At 43.8% G+C, this 19315-nt stretch overlaps 1 protein-coding gene across 2 annotated transcripts in view; it reads right to left on the bottom strand.

Annotated features, from left to right (window-relative positions):
• Positions 1-703: 703 nt before the first annotated feature.
• The window catches only part of kdm4aa (lysine (K)-specific demethylase 4A, genome duplicate a), a 30370-nt gene continuing 11758 nt past the window's right edge, over positions 704-19315 (bottom strand). For both annotated transcript variants that reach the window (XM_060066837.1, XM_060066836.1), the window contains exons 15-22: positions 5852-5928; positions 5315-5370; positions 5104-5212; positions 4420-4608; positions 3511-3681; positions 3050-3169; positions 2853-2945; positions 704-2106 (exon numbers count right to left, since the gene is read on the bottom strand). In XM_060066837.1, coding sequence (XP_059922820.1) covers positions 1966-2106; positions 2853-2945; positions 3050-3169; positions 3511-3681; positions 4420-4608; positions 5104-5212; positions 5315-5370; positions 5852-5928 — 956 coding nt within the window. In that variant the 3' untranslated portion in view covers positions 704-1965. The remainder of the gene's footprint in view (positions 2107-2852; positions 2946-3049; positions 3170-3510; positions 3682-4419; positions 4609-5103; positions 5213-5314; positions 5371-5851; positions 5929-19315) is intronic.

The following is a 19315-nucleotide window of genomic DNA, read 5'->3' as shown; positions in this document are numbered from 1 at the left end:
AAATAGAGTATCCGGTCGGTAAAACAGCAACGCTTTTGACCCTCCTATATTGATACATCGATGTGATTGATTAATGTTCTGGGCCAGGGGAGGCCAAGAATATACCCGAGTATATTGCTCGGTCCCAGAGTGACTCGCTGAGCAAATTCAAATTGGGCTCTCTCGAGAACTCTGGATTTCCAGGGTATTATCGGCTACAAATATCGGCTCAAGAAAATCGATATCGGCGTATCGGTTATCGGCTAAGACAGATGAAAAAAAATCGCTATCGGTATCGGCCCCAACAAATCTGTATCGGTCGATCCCTACAGAGAACGCGTCACTACTGTTAACAGAGCTTTCTCTGTTGTTCTGTTATTATTCTAGTGTCTAATAAAAATTCTATCATATTCCCCTAATAATAAACAATTTGTACATTGCATATCCACAGGCAGCAAGCATATATTGTATAGCAAGCATATAGGCCTACAAATGATGAACACGTGCTAATCATCAGAATGAATTAATAATATTAAATCGACTGCTGCTACAATGTGAAGCACCAACCTAGGTGGTGCATGGCAGCCGTTAAAAAGCTGTCTGCACACTTACAGGAAAGAGGCGTTGAAAACATGACCCTGGAGTACAGAGTCAAAATCCTCTAGAGTCTGACTCGTAAAAGCTCTATTCAAAACACAACAAAAAAGGACAAAGGACAAAGAAGTGGAAGTCTATATCTTTACTAAAATCAAACAATTTTTATAAAATGCTTTAGTAATAATCCAGAACTCTAGCATACTGTACATATACAATATCTTATACAATGGAAGGGCTACAAAGTGGATCTGGGGATTGCAAGCCATTTGTAGCACAATGTGCAACCAGAGCGAAAGGCAGGACTGCCGCACCATGACTGCTTCCTGTGTTATGAACAGCGGACAACTTAAGACATTTAAATGACAAAGTATCCACAGACCTCGTCTTCGATGAAAAATACATTTGAACATTGCAATAAATCCCCCCCCCCCCCTCCCTCCCCCCACCCCCATTCAATAATGAGAATAACATAAAATTCCTCTTCACTGAACCGATGAAGTGTGACAGCGAAAGCAAATGGCAGACAGCTGAAGGCACCAGTGAGAGGACGCCGATGCTTTCGATGTGCTTGGCATTGCAGAGAAATCTGCACTTACTAGAGTATGTAACCTAGCAAATGTACAATTAGACCTTTCAGAGCAGGCCTTCATTCAGCAAATAGAAACGCCACTGCAACTATTCTGAATTGTCATACAGGGATTAATTTAGATTGTATACATGAGCTCATATATTTGTGTGTGTATGTGTATGTGTATGTGTACATACATACATACATACATACATACATACATACATACATACATACATACATATATATATATACACATAAACATACATACACAGACGTATGAGCACCATAACAATAAATACATACAATAAATGGTATAAAACCTCAAAACTATTATTTTATCTCTACAAATATTGTATTTGGAATGGAGTCATGGGTGCCATGCTCTTAGAAGCAACGTTAAAATATTTTGAGTTACCAGTGTTTTTCCCAATGCATGGGATGGATTTCAATTGATGTATTCAACCAACATACCACTGCTCTGGTGGTAGAAGTGCGGTGGTCCTGTATTGCTTTGCATTGAGGTTGCCATCCAGCTATTAATATAAAAAAATAAAAAAGGGTTGCACTTCAACATGTTGCACTGTATTTTTGTCTCTCTATAATGACATCTCACCGTTAAAAGCAAATACTCAATATTCCTCATATAACTTATTGAAAATGGATTAATTATAAACAACAATAACAAAAAAGGTCTGTCCAGTGGTATTTTCTGTGTGGCAGACGACATTAAGGTCACTCTAGTGAAACTGCGGTAACAGGTTTACATGTGCTGGTGGATCTGTGGCTGGGCGGACGCCAAGTTCATTCGGATTCGGCGGCTACTCCATGATGGCTCTGTAGATGACCGGCTCGATGTAGTCCCCCCGATACCGGGAGTTAATCACTCTCTGGCGCTTTGACTCGCGGATGATGTCCTTATCCTCGAAAATGCCGTCGAAGCGCATGTCCGACGCCTTGGACTGGAGACAGAGCCAAAGTCCACAGGGATTAGAGATCAGTTTGAGAGGAATTAAGCCACCCTGACGGGCCATGCTCGTTTGGACTGCTACTGTTTCCTAAAACTGGGCCCCCACTACATTCTCTTTAAGGCCAAGGGGGTCGTGGTAGAGTCTGACCCACTCAACGTTATGCGTGTGTAAGTGTAAGTGAAAGACGCTCATCTTTCTCTTGACAAACTTGTTTGGGGTCTTGAATCTAGACCATGGATCTGTCTTTTACCTCAAACAAGTATGTAGATGTTTGGGGTCAGGCACAGATATTTGAAGGGGAATTTTCACCAGCTAAAGAAAAGTGTGTATTCACAAGGAGGAGCAGGTGAAAGCTTAAAAGATGGAAAAGAAAAGTTGCCTTCTTTTACTTTTCTTCCCATGCATGTAGCTCCACAAATAGAGCAAATTATATGTCGTCCACGATTTGTGTTCACTTTTTCATTGGGGAAAAACATTGTGGATGAACACACTCTCAGGAAAACTTGTCCGTAGGACGTCGGTCCAAGATTTGTGTTCCTCAAAGACAGCGGTTATGTGCGTGCCCAGACAAGATTGCAAAATCGGCAAGTCAATCGTTAAATGTGTGCTGGTGCGTTGCTTTGCAATTGTTTGGATTGAAAATGTCTAGTATGGACACAGCTTAATGGGGAATCATCAAATCTGGACAGACTTATAACACAAAAAAAGAACAATCACTGAACTCAAGTGTCACTAACCAGTCTAGACTTGACCCTCTTGGGCAGCTCCTCATCCAGGGAATAGACATCATCTCTCTTGGCCGTTAGTTGTGATCCGTCCTCAAACTCCACCTGAAGAGACACGACGGTTGTTGTTGTGTTGTCGCGTTACAGAACATGAATGATTTATAATTGGCGAACTCAGAACTTTTCTGCCAGATCAACTTCATTCTTACCAGGTACATCTGAGTCACATGAGTTGCAACAAATTTGGCCCCGTAGACGAGTCCGTCTGTCCAGCGCACTTGGACCACCTCCCCGGGCGGGGGGGGCCCCAGCTGGGCGCAGTCCCGACTCTGAGGGGTTGCACAAGAACTCAGTGAAGGAGGAGACACAGGCCCTTGTTTGATTCACTGACAAATAACAGGTCTGTGTTTAATAATACGGTGTGAGACCTCTTAATGTGGATAAACGATTCAGCAGATATTTACCAAGAACGCAAATATATTATTCAAGTCCCGTTTTAGGGTAGTGATATTATATCTGTAGCATATTTCTGCCTGTTCTTTGTAGCAATACTTCTGAAGAAAAATTAGCATTCATATTTCAAATATGAATATGATATATTATACACCTATAATATACATTTTAATCTCTAAGTAGACAATCAACAACACCAAAGCACCAACAAACCTACCACAATGTCCTCTGGGAAAAGGTTGTCGCTAAAGGAGCCGTCGTCGAAGTTGACTTCGTAGAAGGTCTCCTTGGACAGCTGCACCACGTCACACTGGTAGTACCGGCCGTTTTTGTGTTTGCATATGACCTTCTGTCCCACCGTCAGCTCCAGCATCGCTGCTTTGTTACGCTGGGAGGGGTATGCCGTGAGATGAGCAACAACACATTCACTTTTTACACTTTCATGGGCTGGCATACCTTAAAAGAAGCAGATCTTTTACGGGACGGCCATGACCAAATCAATTATTTGCCGACAAACCCAACCCTGGAACATCAGAAGTAGCCTAAAAATAACAGCACCGAAAATAACAGTGTGTTTGAACACAAACTACAATTGTGTTGTTTGGTTCCTGGCATTTGTTTTGAATAAGCTGAACATGCTAATATTAAGTGTATTCCCTCACATGAACAGGAGCTAGGCTTCTGCAACTCTGCAGGTCTAGGGAAGTGGCTCAGGGAAAGTAAATGTCAACCCAGCAACCTCCCCTTGGACACACACTGATGATTCCCGGAATCACACAACTCTGAATCTGGGTAAGACAGGCAAATGGCAATTTAATGACATCTTGGCGTATGCCTTGAAGGTGCGTTCTTTTGAGATGTGATGGGACATTGTGCGTTTTACCAGGTCGGGTGATGTGTTCTCAAACAAACACAATAAGATAGAGCTCAAAACCATCTCGCTTTTTGGGTACTGCAAAACTGTGGGTTGGTGCGCTACGTCGTGCAGAGCGGAGGTGAACGTATAAATCATTTGTACAACCTGGAAATGAGTCCCCTCTGTGACAAGGAACTGCGTGGACTTACTCGCACTGACTAACACGACAACCGCCCTGTTACTGCGGACGGGCTGGAAACGGGGGCTTACCTCTATCTGTGTGGGGCCTTTATGCCGGCAGCAGGTGACGTAGACCACGAAGGGCCACTCGTCGGGCTGCATCAGCACCCCGGCGGCCTGGGCGCAGGTGGGGTGGTAGGCGGTGGGACAGCGGCCGTGTGAGCACTGCACGCAGCAGCCCGACGCCTTCTTCATGCGCTTCTTGCAGTAGTAGCATTTCTGAACGACATGACCGACACAGGGTTAAAAGAGAGGGGGCAGGGGGGTGGGGAACGGAAGAAAAGGTTTATAGGTTGTGGTACCTAATATGAAATGTAAACATTGCATGTTCTAGCAAGCAGTAAGGGATCACGAGATCAACAGAAAATATATGTGTTTAAAGAATTGTACACAGACAGACAGACAACTACAAAATGTTGTACTCAAGCACGTGGACGTTTTGAGGATGTCTCATAAGTAGTGTCTTCCATTTAATTGACTAACAGTTGGCTAGAAAATAATCTAACAACCACCTTTAATTATATACAGCTCATTTAGGGACAAATCCAGACCTCCATTCCACAAGTCACAAACTGCAGGAAAAACATCCAGCAAAGTCGAAAGTGTTCCGTTGTTCCCACTGTTTTATAACCGTCCCTTTTGTTCACGGATAAAACCACGGACAAAATCCAACAAAAACCAAAGCAAATAAAGACATTATTTACAGGAACTCACAAGTTTAAATCTCTGCAACGGTATTCCGCTCAGGTCCACAGGACTTCTCTCAGTGATGTTGACAAAGCGTGCTTCGAGCACGGCCACTGCACACAACACGTGTACCCACCTGAAACACAAACAGGCCGCTGGTCACATCTCTTAAGTAAGCTCAATGATAACTACCTTGACATTAAACACATGCTAGTGGAGGTGGTGTGGTTCCGCTCACTTGTTGTTGTTGGCTTTCTGGAGGGCCCCGCCCCTTAAAGAGCACAAACAGCAGTTCTAGAGGGAAAGAATAAACACATTGAAGACAACATAAATACTCTTTTTGAAATTTGGGACTGGTATTTTCAAACAAATCGATAAAATATAAATTATAAATGCATAAATGAGGGCTGGCACGATATTGTTACATGTACACTTTGATGCGCATGAGTTAACTGAATTCCTATGTTAGCATCCTTTGCTGCAGAGCCTCAGTTTTTGTTATTCGAGACAGCAGCTGCTCTGGTCACAGAACCAAACCGTTTAGCCAGTTTGGGAACATTTCGGCTTTCAACCGATTTAAAAGGGAGAGCCATCTAATTGAGACGAGCCCACATGCAAAACCTGCACCAGAAATATCCCTTTGAAACAGGGAAATACAATCGAAATTCAGGTCTCAACTAGCTAACCATCATGCAGCAATCCAAGCACAACCAACCCCTGATCATACATCACTGTAACAGCTTATTTGCACAAACAACCAATGACATGTTCTGACCTCAGTCATGGCATTGGCCCTGCAGCGTGCACACTTCCAGTCCTTGCTCACATTGGCTGGATCTACGCCGTAGCAACCTGCAGCAAACAAACACAAGATATACACCAAGAAATCATTATTGCTTTGATTTGAAAAGAAAACGCAAGACTAATTTGTACTTCCTCTCAAATCCTCTCAAAATGGTTGCCACCAAGTAGAAAGTCAAGCATTATGGATAAAGGTTAAAGAAAATACATCTGAAATGACCTAGCATGAGTGATAAAATCATACATCAAGACATTTGCGAACTTTCCTCGGAAAAGGTGACATAGCATACAACTAGGGCTGCAACAACAAATCGATAAAACCGATAAAAATCGATTACTAAAAGCGTTGGCATCGAATTTGGTCATCGATTCGTTGAGTCGCGCGCGATTAATACATCACTCGTAGGCACTGTTTACAGCCAGCCGCCGACAGGTTGTTTCATGGTTCTATGCACGCCCACAGCGAGCTTTAATGAGAGCGACCACAGCTTGTATTTTGGTCATATCTTAACATTGGGCTGTAGGCCTATATAAAAGTATTGTACCTTCACTGTTTTTGGGTTAAAAAAAAACTAGTATCCGTCTAGTGCAGGGATGGGCAACTGGCGGCCCGCATCCTCACTCAGTGCGGCCCGCATCCTCACTCAGTCAGGCCCGCACATAATAATAATTAAAAATAAATAAATAATAATAATAATAATAATTGATCGAGTTACAGAAAACTCAGTCAAGAAAGATGAGAAGAATTCATAGAATTCGAAGGCAAACCCATGCGTCTAGTTTGCTTAGAAGCGATATCAGTCATTAAAGATATCCACTTAAGTCGCCACTACAACTACTACAACTGCTTGTTGGGTTTGAGTTCATTGAGTTGTTGCACTGAATGTTGGGCCACTGTTTTTCAGTTTTTTGACTTCATTGAATGATGATGTATGTGAGCCCTTTGCACTGATAAAAATACTGACCATTCATGTGGCTGTTTGAGCATGGAAAACATGAAATGAATGTATGTTGGTTCAATTAACATACCGTACATAGGTTATAATTCTGGATGATTTTTTAGGTAGTGGCCATCCCCAAAATGCACCAGAATACAGGAAATCATATCTACCAAATTCAAAATTGTGTAGCTTCTCTCAGCTCACGTTTAGTTGAAGTGTGCAGTCATGTGGCCATCCGATGGTTATGATGAAAAATGTGGCCCTCTTTATCATGAAAGTTGCCCATCCCTGGTCTAGTGCAACCAAAAACTCTTTCAGCTGCTGTTGCTGCAGACGGTGTGCAGACGGGCTCGGAGTCGGAATCGCGTACATCAACAGTCATTCAAAGCAGCAGCAGTAATCACACAACTGGACGGTGTAGAAATTCCCGTCAGTTAAAAATAGTAATCCAGTTTATCCATGTTTATCCATGTTCAAATCGGCAGGATATAGAGCTAGTTAGCTTAAAAAAAGTAGCAAACAGTGTCAAATGTGATGTGTTTAGGTCGGCTCAGTAATATGATTGATGTTGTTCAAATGCAACACAAAAAAATATATATATAGATTTTGGCGAAAACTATTTTTCCCAGCAATATAAGATAGATAGTAAAGATGGTATTATGACCTGTTTAAGGTCCAATCTTGAGCTATAGTCATCTTATCAGCAATTAAAGCAATAGTACAAGTTATATTTCAACCAAATAATAGAAAAGCATCAATAGTGGTATCAATAAAGACTTGGATCGTTAAGGAGTCTCGAAAATGGTATCAATATCAATAAAAATTAACAATCTCATGTCATCTGAGAGAAATTAAGATGATTTAATTTCTTTTTAATCGTTAGTATTTACCGGTTAAAGATCTTATCGGTTAACCGGTTAACCATGGACATCCCTTATATACTACATTGTATGTTTTTTTTGGTTATCCCAGTTATCATTAAGTTATGTTCAGTTTTTGAATAAAGATGTGGCAATTACAAATGTTTCTTTTTTTATCCGATCCATAGATTAATCGATAAAATAATCGACCGATTAATCGATTATTAAAATAATCGTTAGTTGCAGCCCTACATACAACCAACTTCAAGTTGTCCTTTTTTTAAATTCGCGCAATTTGCTTGTTGGTAATAAAGATTTAAACTGTTATTTTTTGTATTTAATGTTGTTAGGTATCACAAAACGGAATGCAATACGAAAAAGTAGGTACTATTTTAGCGGTTTGCTATCGTTTCTCATTTCCCCCAGACTGCTTTGCATGACGTCACGTTGGGGAGACACACGGACCAAAGCCGCATTGAGACCTTTGAGAGTAAAGTCTAGTATGAAAGTGTTCAGCTGATTATACAGATACATAGATAAATACATAGATATATAGTTAGTATATGCTACACGTGAACCTCTTAAGATGGCGCCTCTTAAAATGGCAATATCCCATGATTGACATCTCAAACTCGATATTGTTTTCATCGCAAAATGTACGCTAATAACAACAAATAAACCGCTAATAAAAACAAATAAATCCCGGCAAAAAGTATTATCTTGTTTATTTTTGGAGTGTTCACGTGTAGTATATACTAAAAAATTATTCGCCGAAGGCAAAGTGAATTCCCAACTATTTAATAATAATAATAATAATAATAATAATACATTTAATTTAGAGGCGCCTTTCAAAACACCCAAGGTCACCTTACAGAGCATATAGTCATCATACAATTTTTTAAAAAAACAAGACATTGTGGAAAAAGATAAATAAATAAATAAATAAACATAAGCAATAAGAAATAAATAAAACAAAAACAGGACAAAACTAAAAAACAATCAAAACAGTGATCAGTTAGACGTTGTGTGCGAGTTTGAACAGGTGAGTTTTGAGTTGTGACTTGAAGGTTGTAATGGTGTCTGACTGTTTTATGTGTGGGGGGAGGGAGTTCCAGAGCCTGGGTGCTGAACAGCTGAATGACCGGGCACCCATTGAAGTGAGTCGTGATGTGGGGATACATAGTAGTCCAGCAGAGGTTGAGCGGAGGGAGCGGGAGGGAGTGTATTCTTGGAGGAGGTCGCAGAGATATACTACGCCTTCGGCAAATAATTGTTGATTAGTAGCCTAGATAGATAGATAGCCTAGTCAAGTCTTTATGAATACCAAACGACACAAATCGTCGGGAATTCATTTGGGTGATTCGGCTCACACAGTATAATCTACAAGACCACGCAGAACAAGGGAGACAACAAGTCTGACTGGACATACACAAAAAACATCACATTAAAACTAGAAGCATGCATTGATCAATAGATAGAAAGATAATTAAATATGTTCTATTATTTGCCTTGCGGAGCCAGCCAATACTGTGCGCGTATGCAAATTAGCCATGTGCGCCTAACACAAGGAAGACGTAGGGCCCTTTTTTAACGGTCTGAAACTTAAGTGAGAAGCGCAAGTAGCTTTGTGGGCGGTTTCACGGCGATGTCGCTAGTTTACCGGCACAAAAAATTACTTTTGCTCCCGGCGCATATCTAAAAAGGGTTGGTCTGAAGTATCCCAATTACCCGTAGGTGTGGTTTGGGCGTAACGTGCAACAAACCAATGAGAGTGCCAGCTCCCATCCCCTTTAAGAGCCATGAGCGCATTTGAATCTGACGAGTTGATATTTTGACAGTGCATCTGCAGTCTCCGATGAGACAGATGCACATGAATTTCAAACTGCAAATGGCTCAGTTTATGGCCAAATAATATGGCCTTATTCACACATGGAATAAGGTTTTCTTCCACAACTTCAGAAATACTGAGTCCTCAAATAAATGTTGGCAAAGAAAACCTATATGATATAACATATGATATGCAGTAACTGTGGTTCTATTTAATGATACGCAATACATTATAAACATCGTTTCTTATCAGTATTGTATGCATTATCGTTATCGACTTGTGTTCCTAATATGCATGTGTCCCCCTGTTAATATACATTGCCATGGACTGTATTATAATAATAATAATAATAATAATAATACATTTAATTTAAAGGGCGCCTTTCAAGTCACCCAAGGTCACCTTACAGAGCATAAAGTTATCATAAATCGTTTAAAAACAAGACATTGTGGAAAAATAATAATAACTAGACATGGAATTGGCGTGTCGGCACCATTTACGGTTTGGGCTGTGGTACCACTTCTAGGGGGAGCCAAATTACAAAAACAATAGGGATCCAACCTGTTGGCTTGGACCCCTAACTAGAACTGCAAGCAGTTATGCAGGGGTCCAAGAAATGTGCATTTCGCCGGCACAACGCGAAGCATGTGTTCAAAACGCTACCGTGAACCTGTGGATATGAAGGTTTTGACTGTGGGAGGTTCGGTGTGGGAGTTATATCCCCAAACGCGTTTTCAGAACATTCCTTTAGCCAGTTAGGAGATGAACAATTTCCTCGTTTATGGCGGCCCCTAATGGCGAAATTTTGTAGAAGATATACAATTTCCTCGTTTATTGCGCCCCCTAATGGCGAGATTTTCCGAATTTTTTATCGAACGACATTAAGGTAAGCACCAACATGTGTGTAAAACTTGGACTCGATCCGATGTCTAATTTTGGATTTTTTTGGATTTTTGATTTTCCACGTCTAATTTAGCAAATAAACCAATATTCAAAACGCTACCGTTTCGTCGTCATAGGTCGGATCAAAAAAGTGTTCGACATTTTTTTTTTGTGTGCATCTGAAGATGTCGTGTGCAAAAATTATAGACCGCAGACTCCAGTGAATCTGTGTGTCTAACGTTTTGGACTGTGGGAGGTTCGGTGTGGAAGTTATAGCCCCAAACGCGTATTCCTTGGTATAGCGCCACCTAGGGACCGGCGTGTCTGGATTTTGTTATCTGAGTAGCGGTGCCGGACCTGGATCTAGTCATGCAATTGGCGTGTGTGCACCATTTACGGTTTGGGCTGTGGTCCCACTTTTAGCGCAGGAATAATAAGAAGAAACACTACAAAAACAATAGGGATCCAACCTGTTGGCTTGGACCCCTAATAAATAAATAAATAAATAAAACAAAAACAAGACAAAACAAACAATCAAGACGGTGATCAGTTAGACGTTGTGTGCGAGTTTGAACAGGTGAGTTTTGAGTTGTGACTTGAAGGTTGTAATGTTGTCTGACTGTTTTATGTGTGGGGGGAGGGAGTTCCAGAGCCTGGGTGCTGAACAGCTGAATGACCGGGCACCCATTGTAATGAGTCGTGATATGGGGATACATAGTAGTCCAGCAGAGGTTGAGCGGAGGGAGCGGGAGGGAGTGTATTCTTGGAGGAGGTCGCAGAGGTAACTGGGGGCTAGGTTGTGGAGAGCTTTGTAGGTGAGGAGTAGGGTTTTGTATTGGATGCGGTAGTGTACTGGGAGCCAGTGAAGTTGGATGAGGACAGGGGTGATGTGGTCAGATGATTTGGTGCGGTTGATGATCCGGGCGGCTGAGTTCTGAATGATCTGCAGTCTGTTGATGAGTTTGGTGGGGAGTCCGGTGAGTAGGGCGTTGCAGTAGTCTATGCGTGATGTGACAAATGAGTGAACTAGGATTTCAGTGCTGGATTGGGTCAGTGATGGGCGGAGTCTGGCGATGTTGCGGAGGTGGAAGAATGCAGTCCGGGTGATGTTGTGAATATGGGGTGCGAATGAGAGGGTGTTGTCCAGGATGACGCCGAGGCTCTTGACTTTGGAGGAGAAGGGTACTGGGAATCCATCGATGATTATGAGTGGAGCTGGGGTATGTTGTGATTTGGTGAGGGTGGATTTGGAGCCGATGAGCAGGGCCTCGGTCTTGTTTCCATTGAGTTTCAGGAAGTTCCTGCTCAACCAGCTCCGGATCTCTTCCAGGCACGTGATGAGGGAGGTGGGGGGGATGGCAGCGGTGGGTTTGGTGGAGATGTAGACCTGTGTGTCGTCAGCGTAGCAGTGAAAATGGACCCCATGGTGACGGAGGAGTGTGCCAAGCGGGAGAAGGTAAGTGGTGAACAAGAGTGGACCCAAGACTGACCCCTGGGGGACTCCCAGTGAGACACCTGAACACCCAGACTTGTGGTTGCTTAGTTGAACAAATTGTTGACGGCCGGTGAGGTAGGATGTAAACCAGGAGAGTGCAGCACCAGTGATCCCAATGCCAGTCAGGCGGTCCAGGAGCAGAGGGTGGGAGATGGTGTCGAATGCTGCGCTGAGATCGAGGAGGATGAGAATGGTGAGTAATCCAGAGTCGGCTGCACGGAGGAGGTCGTTGGTGATTTTGACTAGGGCTGTTTCAGTGCTGTGTTTTGGACGGAAGCCAGATTGGAACGGTTCGTGGAGATTGTTTGTGTCAAGGTGGGACTGTAGTTGTGCGGCAACCACCCTTTCAAGTGTTTTGGAGATGAAAGGGAGATTGGAGATGGGCCGGTAATGGTTAAGGTCAGTTGGGTCAGCACCAGGTTTATTCAGGATGGGAGTGATGGCAGCCAGCTTGAGAGTGGGGGGTACGGTACCAGTAGTGAGGGAGGAGTTAATTATGTTGGTGATCATGGGGGAGAAGGACGGTAGACATGCTTTGACAAGGGAGGTGGGAAGAGGATCGAGCTGACAGGTGGTGGTTTTGGCTTTGCGGATGAGTTCTGAAACGGTCTGTTCTGTTACTGGGGTGAAGTCAGAGAGGGAGCTGATGAGAGGTTGGCCAGAGGTGATCATCCAGGGTGGGGTGCGAAATGAGGCCAGTTGTTGGTGAATGGTGTTGATTTTAGAGCTGAAGAAGTCCAGGAACGCAGTGCATTGGGTGGTGGAAATGTCTGGAGGGAGGGTTTTAGGAGGCTGAAGTAAGTGGCTGACTGTTGAGAAGAGGACTCTGCTGTTGCCTGTACCAGTGTTGATGAGGTTGGAGTAGTATGAGGTTTTGGCAGTGGTGAGGGCATTCTTGTAGTGATGGAGGTGGTCCGAATACATTTGGCGGTGCACAGTGAGTTGAGTCTTATTGTGGAGTCGCTCCAGTCGACGACCAGTGGCTTTGAGCTGGCACAGATGAGAAGTGAACCAGGGAGCAGTGTGGGTGAATGAGACTGAGCGGGTTTTCAGGGGGGCCAGGGTTGTGAGGGAAGAGGAGAGGCAGTTATTGTAGTGAGTCACCAGGTCAGTCAGGGAGGAAGCTGGGGGAGGGTTGGGGTAGGAGCTGATCAGGGTGGAGAGGTCTGTGGTGTTGATATGTTTGATGTTTCTGAAGGAGATGGTCTGTTGTTCCTTGGTTTTGTGTAGTTGGGTATGAATGTCAAAAAGTACAGCTTTGTGGTCGGAGATGGGGAAATCAATGACATCAAGATTAGTGGGAGTGATGTCAGTGCAGCAGATTAAATCCAGAATGTGACCTTTGTTATGGGTTGGGAGGGTGACATGTTGTGTGATGCCAAGACAGTCCAGAAGTGATGTGAAGTCATTAGCAAAAGTACAGGATGGGTTGTCAATGTGGATGCTGAAATCACCAAGGAGGATAACAGTGGGGGACATTGCACATACAGATGTAAGTAGTGATGAGAATTCATTGAGGAAAACAGCAGAGGGTTTTGGTGGTCTGTAAATGGTGACAATTATAGTGGGTTTGGGGCCTGTGAGTTTTACAGCTAGACATTCAAAGGAGGAGTGATGGGGTACTGTGACAGTGGTGACTTTGATGTTATCACGGTGGAGGAGAGCGAGGCCACCCCCCCTCCCATTAACCCGGGGTTTACTAATAAAAGAAAAACCCGGTGGGACAGCCTCATTTAGATGGGAGAAGTAATTTGGGTGTTGCCAGGTCTCAGTGAGGCAGAGGATGTCTAGGCTCTGGTCAACAATAAAGTCATTTATCAAAAGGGCCTTATTACTGAGGGATCTGGTGTTCAGCAGACAGAGTTTCAGACAGGTGAGTGGAGTGTAGCAGGTTGCTTTGAGCAGAGGGGACAGTACACTGTGATTGACAGGACTGACCGTACGGGCTGTGCGAAGAGGGGGGCGGGGCCCAGTGGACCAGAAGGAGCGGATGTTTTTGTTGCTGTTGTGAGTGTACTGAAAATTCCGTCCAGAGCCTCGGTGGATGTATTTTGGAGAGACGCCGAGATCGTTTAATGGCCTGTGGCATGTGCCACCGCGACCACTGACATACCATGGCATATGCCGTTCTGGAACGGTAACTGCCGTTCTGAAACGGTAACTGCCATCGCGACCACAGACATACCATGGCATATGCCGTTCTGGAACGGTAACTGCCATTCTGAAACGGTAACTACCGTTCTGAAACGGTAACTGCCGTCGCGACCACTGACATACCATGGCATATGCCGTTCTGGAACGGTAACTGCCGTTCTGAAACGGTAACTACCGTTCTGAAACGGTAATGCCATGGCATATGCCTTTCTGGAACGGTAACTGCCGTTCAGGTGGAACGGTAACTGCAGTTCCCAACAATGGTATGTGACACCAGCATAACTCCTCCGTATAATTTCAAGACAGGTATTGCCATAAATGTAAAGGTATATATTTGGTATTTATTGACACAATATCACAACATAACGCCGTAAATAAAGGGATTTACACGTTTCTCTCGTCCGTGCTGTTGTTATGATATTTCCGATCTGTTTGTTGTTGCTTTTGTAATGACAGATGCTTTTGAAAACAGCCGGACTTGCTCCGGTGACGGTAGTTATAGCCTAGCCTTCTAGGTGGCCATAGAGCTATAGTCTATTGCTTTGTTCCAATATCCATACTATCCGCAGTCATTATACTTTATTTTAGCATGACTTCTTTTTTATATAGTTTGAGTACGTAGTGCGTTGCAATTAAGATCAGGGCGAAAGGAAGTGTAGTGAAAGGACCCGGATGGTATACTCAAAACGGTCAAACCGATGAGTGTGGAATCGTGGATTGTACACCTTTCGTGCTCCACGGCAGCGATCTTAGCTACGTAGCTGAAGAGGCGGAGCCAGGCTGAGCCAACGTCGGCGCATTTTCTTTAATAGGTCCATGCATTTTCCACGTATCCTGCATTAATGGAGTCATTTTGTTGTTTTAATAGCTTTATAACTACTATGTGTAAAGTGTTCACCGTTCAAAGCGAGATGTTTATTGCGGTTGCGATCGTAGTTTCCGTTAGGGGTGGCACTGTAGGCTATGGCTAGACAGTCATCCATTTTTCCACTCGTGTTTTATCAAGATGTTCTAGTAGCGTAGCCTATAATAAAGCCTACTGTATGACTGCTTCAGCTCATAACTATTCAATAGGCCAAATATTAAGTTTTGCATTTGTTGTTATTGGTGTTTAACCAAATAATTTAAGCAGGCCTATAGGTTCCTATCATTTAACCCTGATCCAGTGTCATAAACCTTTCTATATCGACATGATCCAGTGGTATCATGGCATACAGGCCAAAAGTTTTTCCGCTGGCAAGCCAATTATGTTAATCGGAAGTTCCATTTCCTACTGGAACCACCGTTTTTCCGCTGGCATGCCACTCATGTAAAATGGTATTACCAGTTTCTACTGGCACCTACCGTTTTTCCGCTGGCATGCCACTCATGGAAAATGGTAATTACCAGTTTCTACTGGCACCTACCGTTTTTCCGCTGGCATGCCACTCATGGAAAATGGTAATTACCAGTTTCTACTGGCACCTACCGTTTTTCCGATGGCATGCCACTCATGGAAAATGGTAATTACCAGTTTCTACTGGCACCTACCGTTTGCCAGTAGATATTCCTTTCCTGTGGTATTTGCCCGTTCATACACACATACCACTCATGATTCACAGCTACACAATCATTCTTATAAAAACGGTAGGTGCCAGTAGAAACTGGTAATTACCATTTTCCATGAGTGGCATGCCATCGGAAAAACGGTAGGTGCCAGTAGAAACTGGTAATTACCATTTTCCATGAGTGGCATGCCAGCGGAAAAACGGTAGGTGCCAGTAGAAACTGGTAATTACCATTTTCCATGAGTGGCATGCCAGCGGAAAAACGGTAGGTGCCAGTAGAAACTGGTAATTACCATTTTCCATGAGTGGCATGCCAGCGGAAAAACGGTAGGTGCCAGTAGAAACTGGTAATACCATTTTACATGAGTGGCATGCCAGCGGAAAAACGGTGGCCTGTATGCCATGATACCACTGGATCATGTCGATATAGAAAGGTTTATGACACTGGATCAGGGTTAAATGATAGGAACCTATAGGCCTGCTTAAATTATTTGGTTAAACACCAATAACAACAAATGCAAAACTTAATATTTGGCCTATTGAATAGTTATGAGCTGAAGCAGTCATACAGTATAGGCTTTATTATAGTCTACGCTACTAGAACATCTTGATAAAACACGAGTGGAAAAATGGATGACTGTCTAGCCATAGCCTACAGTGCCACCCCTATAGGGACCTGGCTCTGGTGCACTAACCGGAAACTACGATCGCAACCGCAATAAACATCTCGCTTTGAACGGTGAACTCTTTACACATAGTAGTTATAAAGCTATTAAAACAACAAAATGACTCCATTAATGCAGGATACGTGGAAAATGCATGGACCTATTAAAGAAAATGCGCCGACGTTGGCTCAGCCTGGCTCCGCCTCTTCAGCTACGTAGCTATTAGATCGCTGCCGTGGAGCACGAAAGGTGTACATCAATCCACACTCATCGGTTTGACCGTTTGAGTATACCATCCGGGTCCTTTCACTACACTTCCTTTCGCCCTGATCTTAATTGCAACGCACTACGTACTCAAACTATATAAAAAAAGAAGTCATACTAAAATAAAGTATAATGACTGCGGATAGTATGGATATTGGAACAAAGCAATAGACTAGCTCTATGGCCACCTAGAAGGCTAGGCTATAACTACCGCCACCGGAGCAAGTCCGGCTGTTTTCAAAACCATCTGTCATTACAAAAGCAACAACAAAACAGATCGGAAATATCCTAACAACAGCACGGACGAGAGAAACGTGTAAATCCCTTTATTTACGGCGTTATGTTGTGATATTGTGTCAATAAATACCAAATATATATACCTTTACATTTATGGCAATACCTGTCTTGAAATTATACGGAGGAGTTATGCTGGTGTCACATACCATTGTTGGGAACTGCAGTTACCGTTCCACCTGAACGGCAGTTACCGTTTCAGAACGGTAGTTACCGTTCCAGAAAGGCATATGCCATGGCATTACCGTTTCAGAACGGTAGTTACCGTTTCAGAACGGTAGTTACCGTTTCAGAACGGTAGTTACCGTTTCAGAACGGCAGTTACCGTTCCAGAACGGCAGTTACCGTTCCAGAACGGCATATGCCATGGTATGTCAGTGGTCGCGGTGGCACATGCCACAGGCCAATAAACGATCTCGGCCCTACTGGTATTTTGGTCGTTTGAGAATGTCATGGTGGGATGCAAGCTGAGGTGGGGGGGTCCTTGAGAAGATCCGGAGACGTAACATCTCCGTTACCGAGTAACGGAGCGGCAGAGATGCGCTCGTGACGTGAGAGTCAAACATAGCAAAATCCACAGGCTGTGAAGTCGGCAGCGGCGTAAGCCAGCGGTAGATCCAGGCGATTATGGTGAAGCCACAGAGCCAGCACAGCGGAGGCAGAGGAGTGGAGCTTGCCGGTTGTAGCTATGCTGGAGACGGGGAAGCCAGTTGGACGGCGCCCGGGGGTTAGCAGCAGTCTAGCCGGCCAGCAGGTGAACACTGTCGGGTAGCGGTGTAGGAGGGAGGTGGCGTCCCCCGCGATAGACAGCAATCCGCGGACGCAGGTAAGGGTCCAGGAGAGCTGGCAGGGTGGCAGCGGACTGGTGTGTCACAGTTGGTGTGTCATCCACCAACTGTCAAACAGCCGGCAGCCAGCTAATCAATGGCCCAGCGCTGCAGGCAGGTCCCGGACAGCTGACAGCAGTGGCACGGACAGGTAGCATCCAGCTAGTCACCAGCTGGTTAGCTAGCGACCAGTTTCCAGGGGTAGAAAGGGAGAATTGTAGTCCGATCCGAGGTCCAGAAGGGTTTCAGACAGAAGGGGTTGAAAGTAAGCAAAAGAAAACTAATAAAAAATTAAAAGACTAGTAAGATAAAGAAAAAGAAAATCGCGAAAAGATAATGTTCAGAATGATGTTCAGAGCGAGAAGCGGCAACCGGTGAGCAGCAGTGTTCAAAAGGCAACAGCGTCTACCAACTGTCAAGCAACTGTACGACTCCACATATAAAACACGTAAAAATAAAGAAAACTGGCGTATTTACAATAGCGAAAAGTGACTATATATAACTAGTAAACTTAGCTAAACTACTAAAGACCAAAAAAAAAAAAAAAAAAAGTTCAATGCATTCGTGAGAAATATTAAAAATACTGAATAAAAACTAGCCATACAGAGCGGCGTTAGACTCGCCAGCGTCCCCGTTACTAGGCTCTATTATGCGTTACGTGTTTAGTTTGCGTGAGATGGACACACACACACGCGCCCGCATTCATTCATTCTCGCGGTAAAACAATGTTTTCTCACGATCAAATACTCATGAACCCTAAAAGTTATGGGCATGTACATGATGTCTGTGTCAAGAAAATATGTGTTTGCTGTACGGTGTTTGCAGATGCATTGATTTAAAAGTCCAAGTTATTACCGCTATCAGCTGTTTTTTCCCAAATAATTTACCAAGAATGTGTGGCTAGGTAGATGAGAGAAGCAAAGTGTATGCGCGAGGTGCACAAGTAACATTATGCATGCCCCCTTAAAATAGCATCTGAACAATGCGCCACTGACTTTAAACAAGGCATTTCCTGGTTTGTGGCGCAAGTGGTTTCTGAAACGTCAAAATTGCACCAGGGAACGTTTGCACCAGAACACGCCTCCTCCTTTCGCTGAGCCGCCCCTTGGGGCGCAAGATCATTCCCTAATTTACCGGCGCATGGCGCAGGAGGGAAAAGAACGCTCTGCGCCAGTTGCAAACTAGCAGCAACACATGCGCCAGTGATTAAGTCAATTGCGCCGGATGCAAGATAGGGCCGGTAATGTTGAGAAGTCATACTTAAAACGGAAAGCAAGCGAAAGCTAAACCAGACTGTATCAATCACATACTTTGGTTCCATTCTAACTTATGTTAAGAGGCTAGTCATTAAATCTTTGCAATGACTGAATGTTGATGATAAAACAGATTGTTTTGCATAAGATGAGTGTGTGTGACTGTTCTGTGTCCTTTCCGGCTTAGGCACACTGCATGGTTATGAAGGCCTTGTAGTTAGTTGTGGTCTTAGTGAAGCAGCCTAGCCTTGGAGTTGGATAAGTTGGAGTGATTTTGTGCGAGAGTGAGCACACCCGCCATGGTGATGTTTGGCTTGTTGTGGGCTGTCTGTCAGCATCTGCCGGGTTGGACGATGGGCTTTGTGTACGTGTTGTACATCTGTCTGGTCGTATTTGCGGTAGATTGATGGTTAAATAATGTCACACCA

Source organism: Gadus macrocephalus, chromosome 12 (assembly GCF_031168955.1).
Source record: "Gadus macrocephalus chromosome 12, ASM3116895v1".
Taxonomy (NCBI): domain Eukaryota; kingdom Metazoa; phylum Chordata; class Actinopteri; order Gadiformes; family Gadidae; genus Gadus; species Gadus macrocephalus.
Note: the sequence above shows the minus strand (reverse complement) of the source record. Positions and strands in the feature narration are given on the sequence as shown.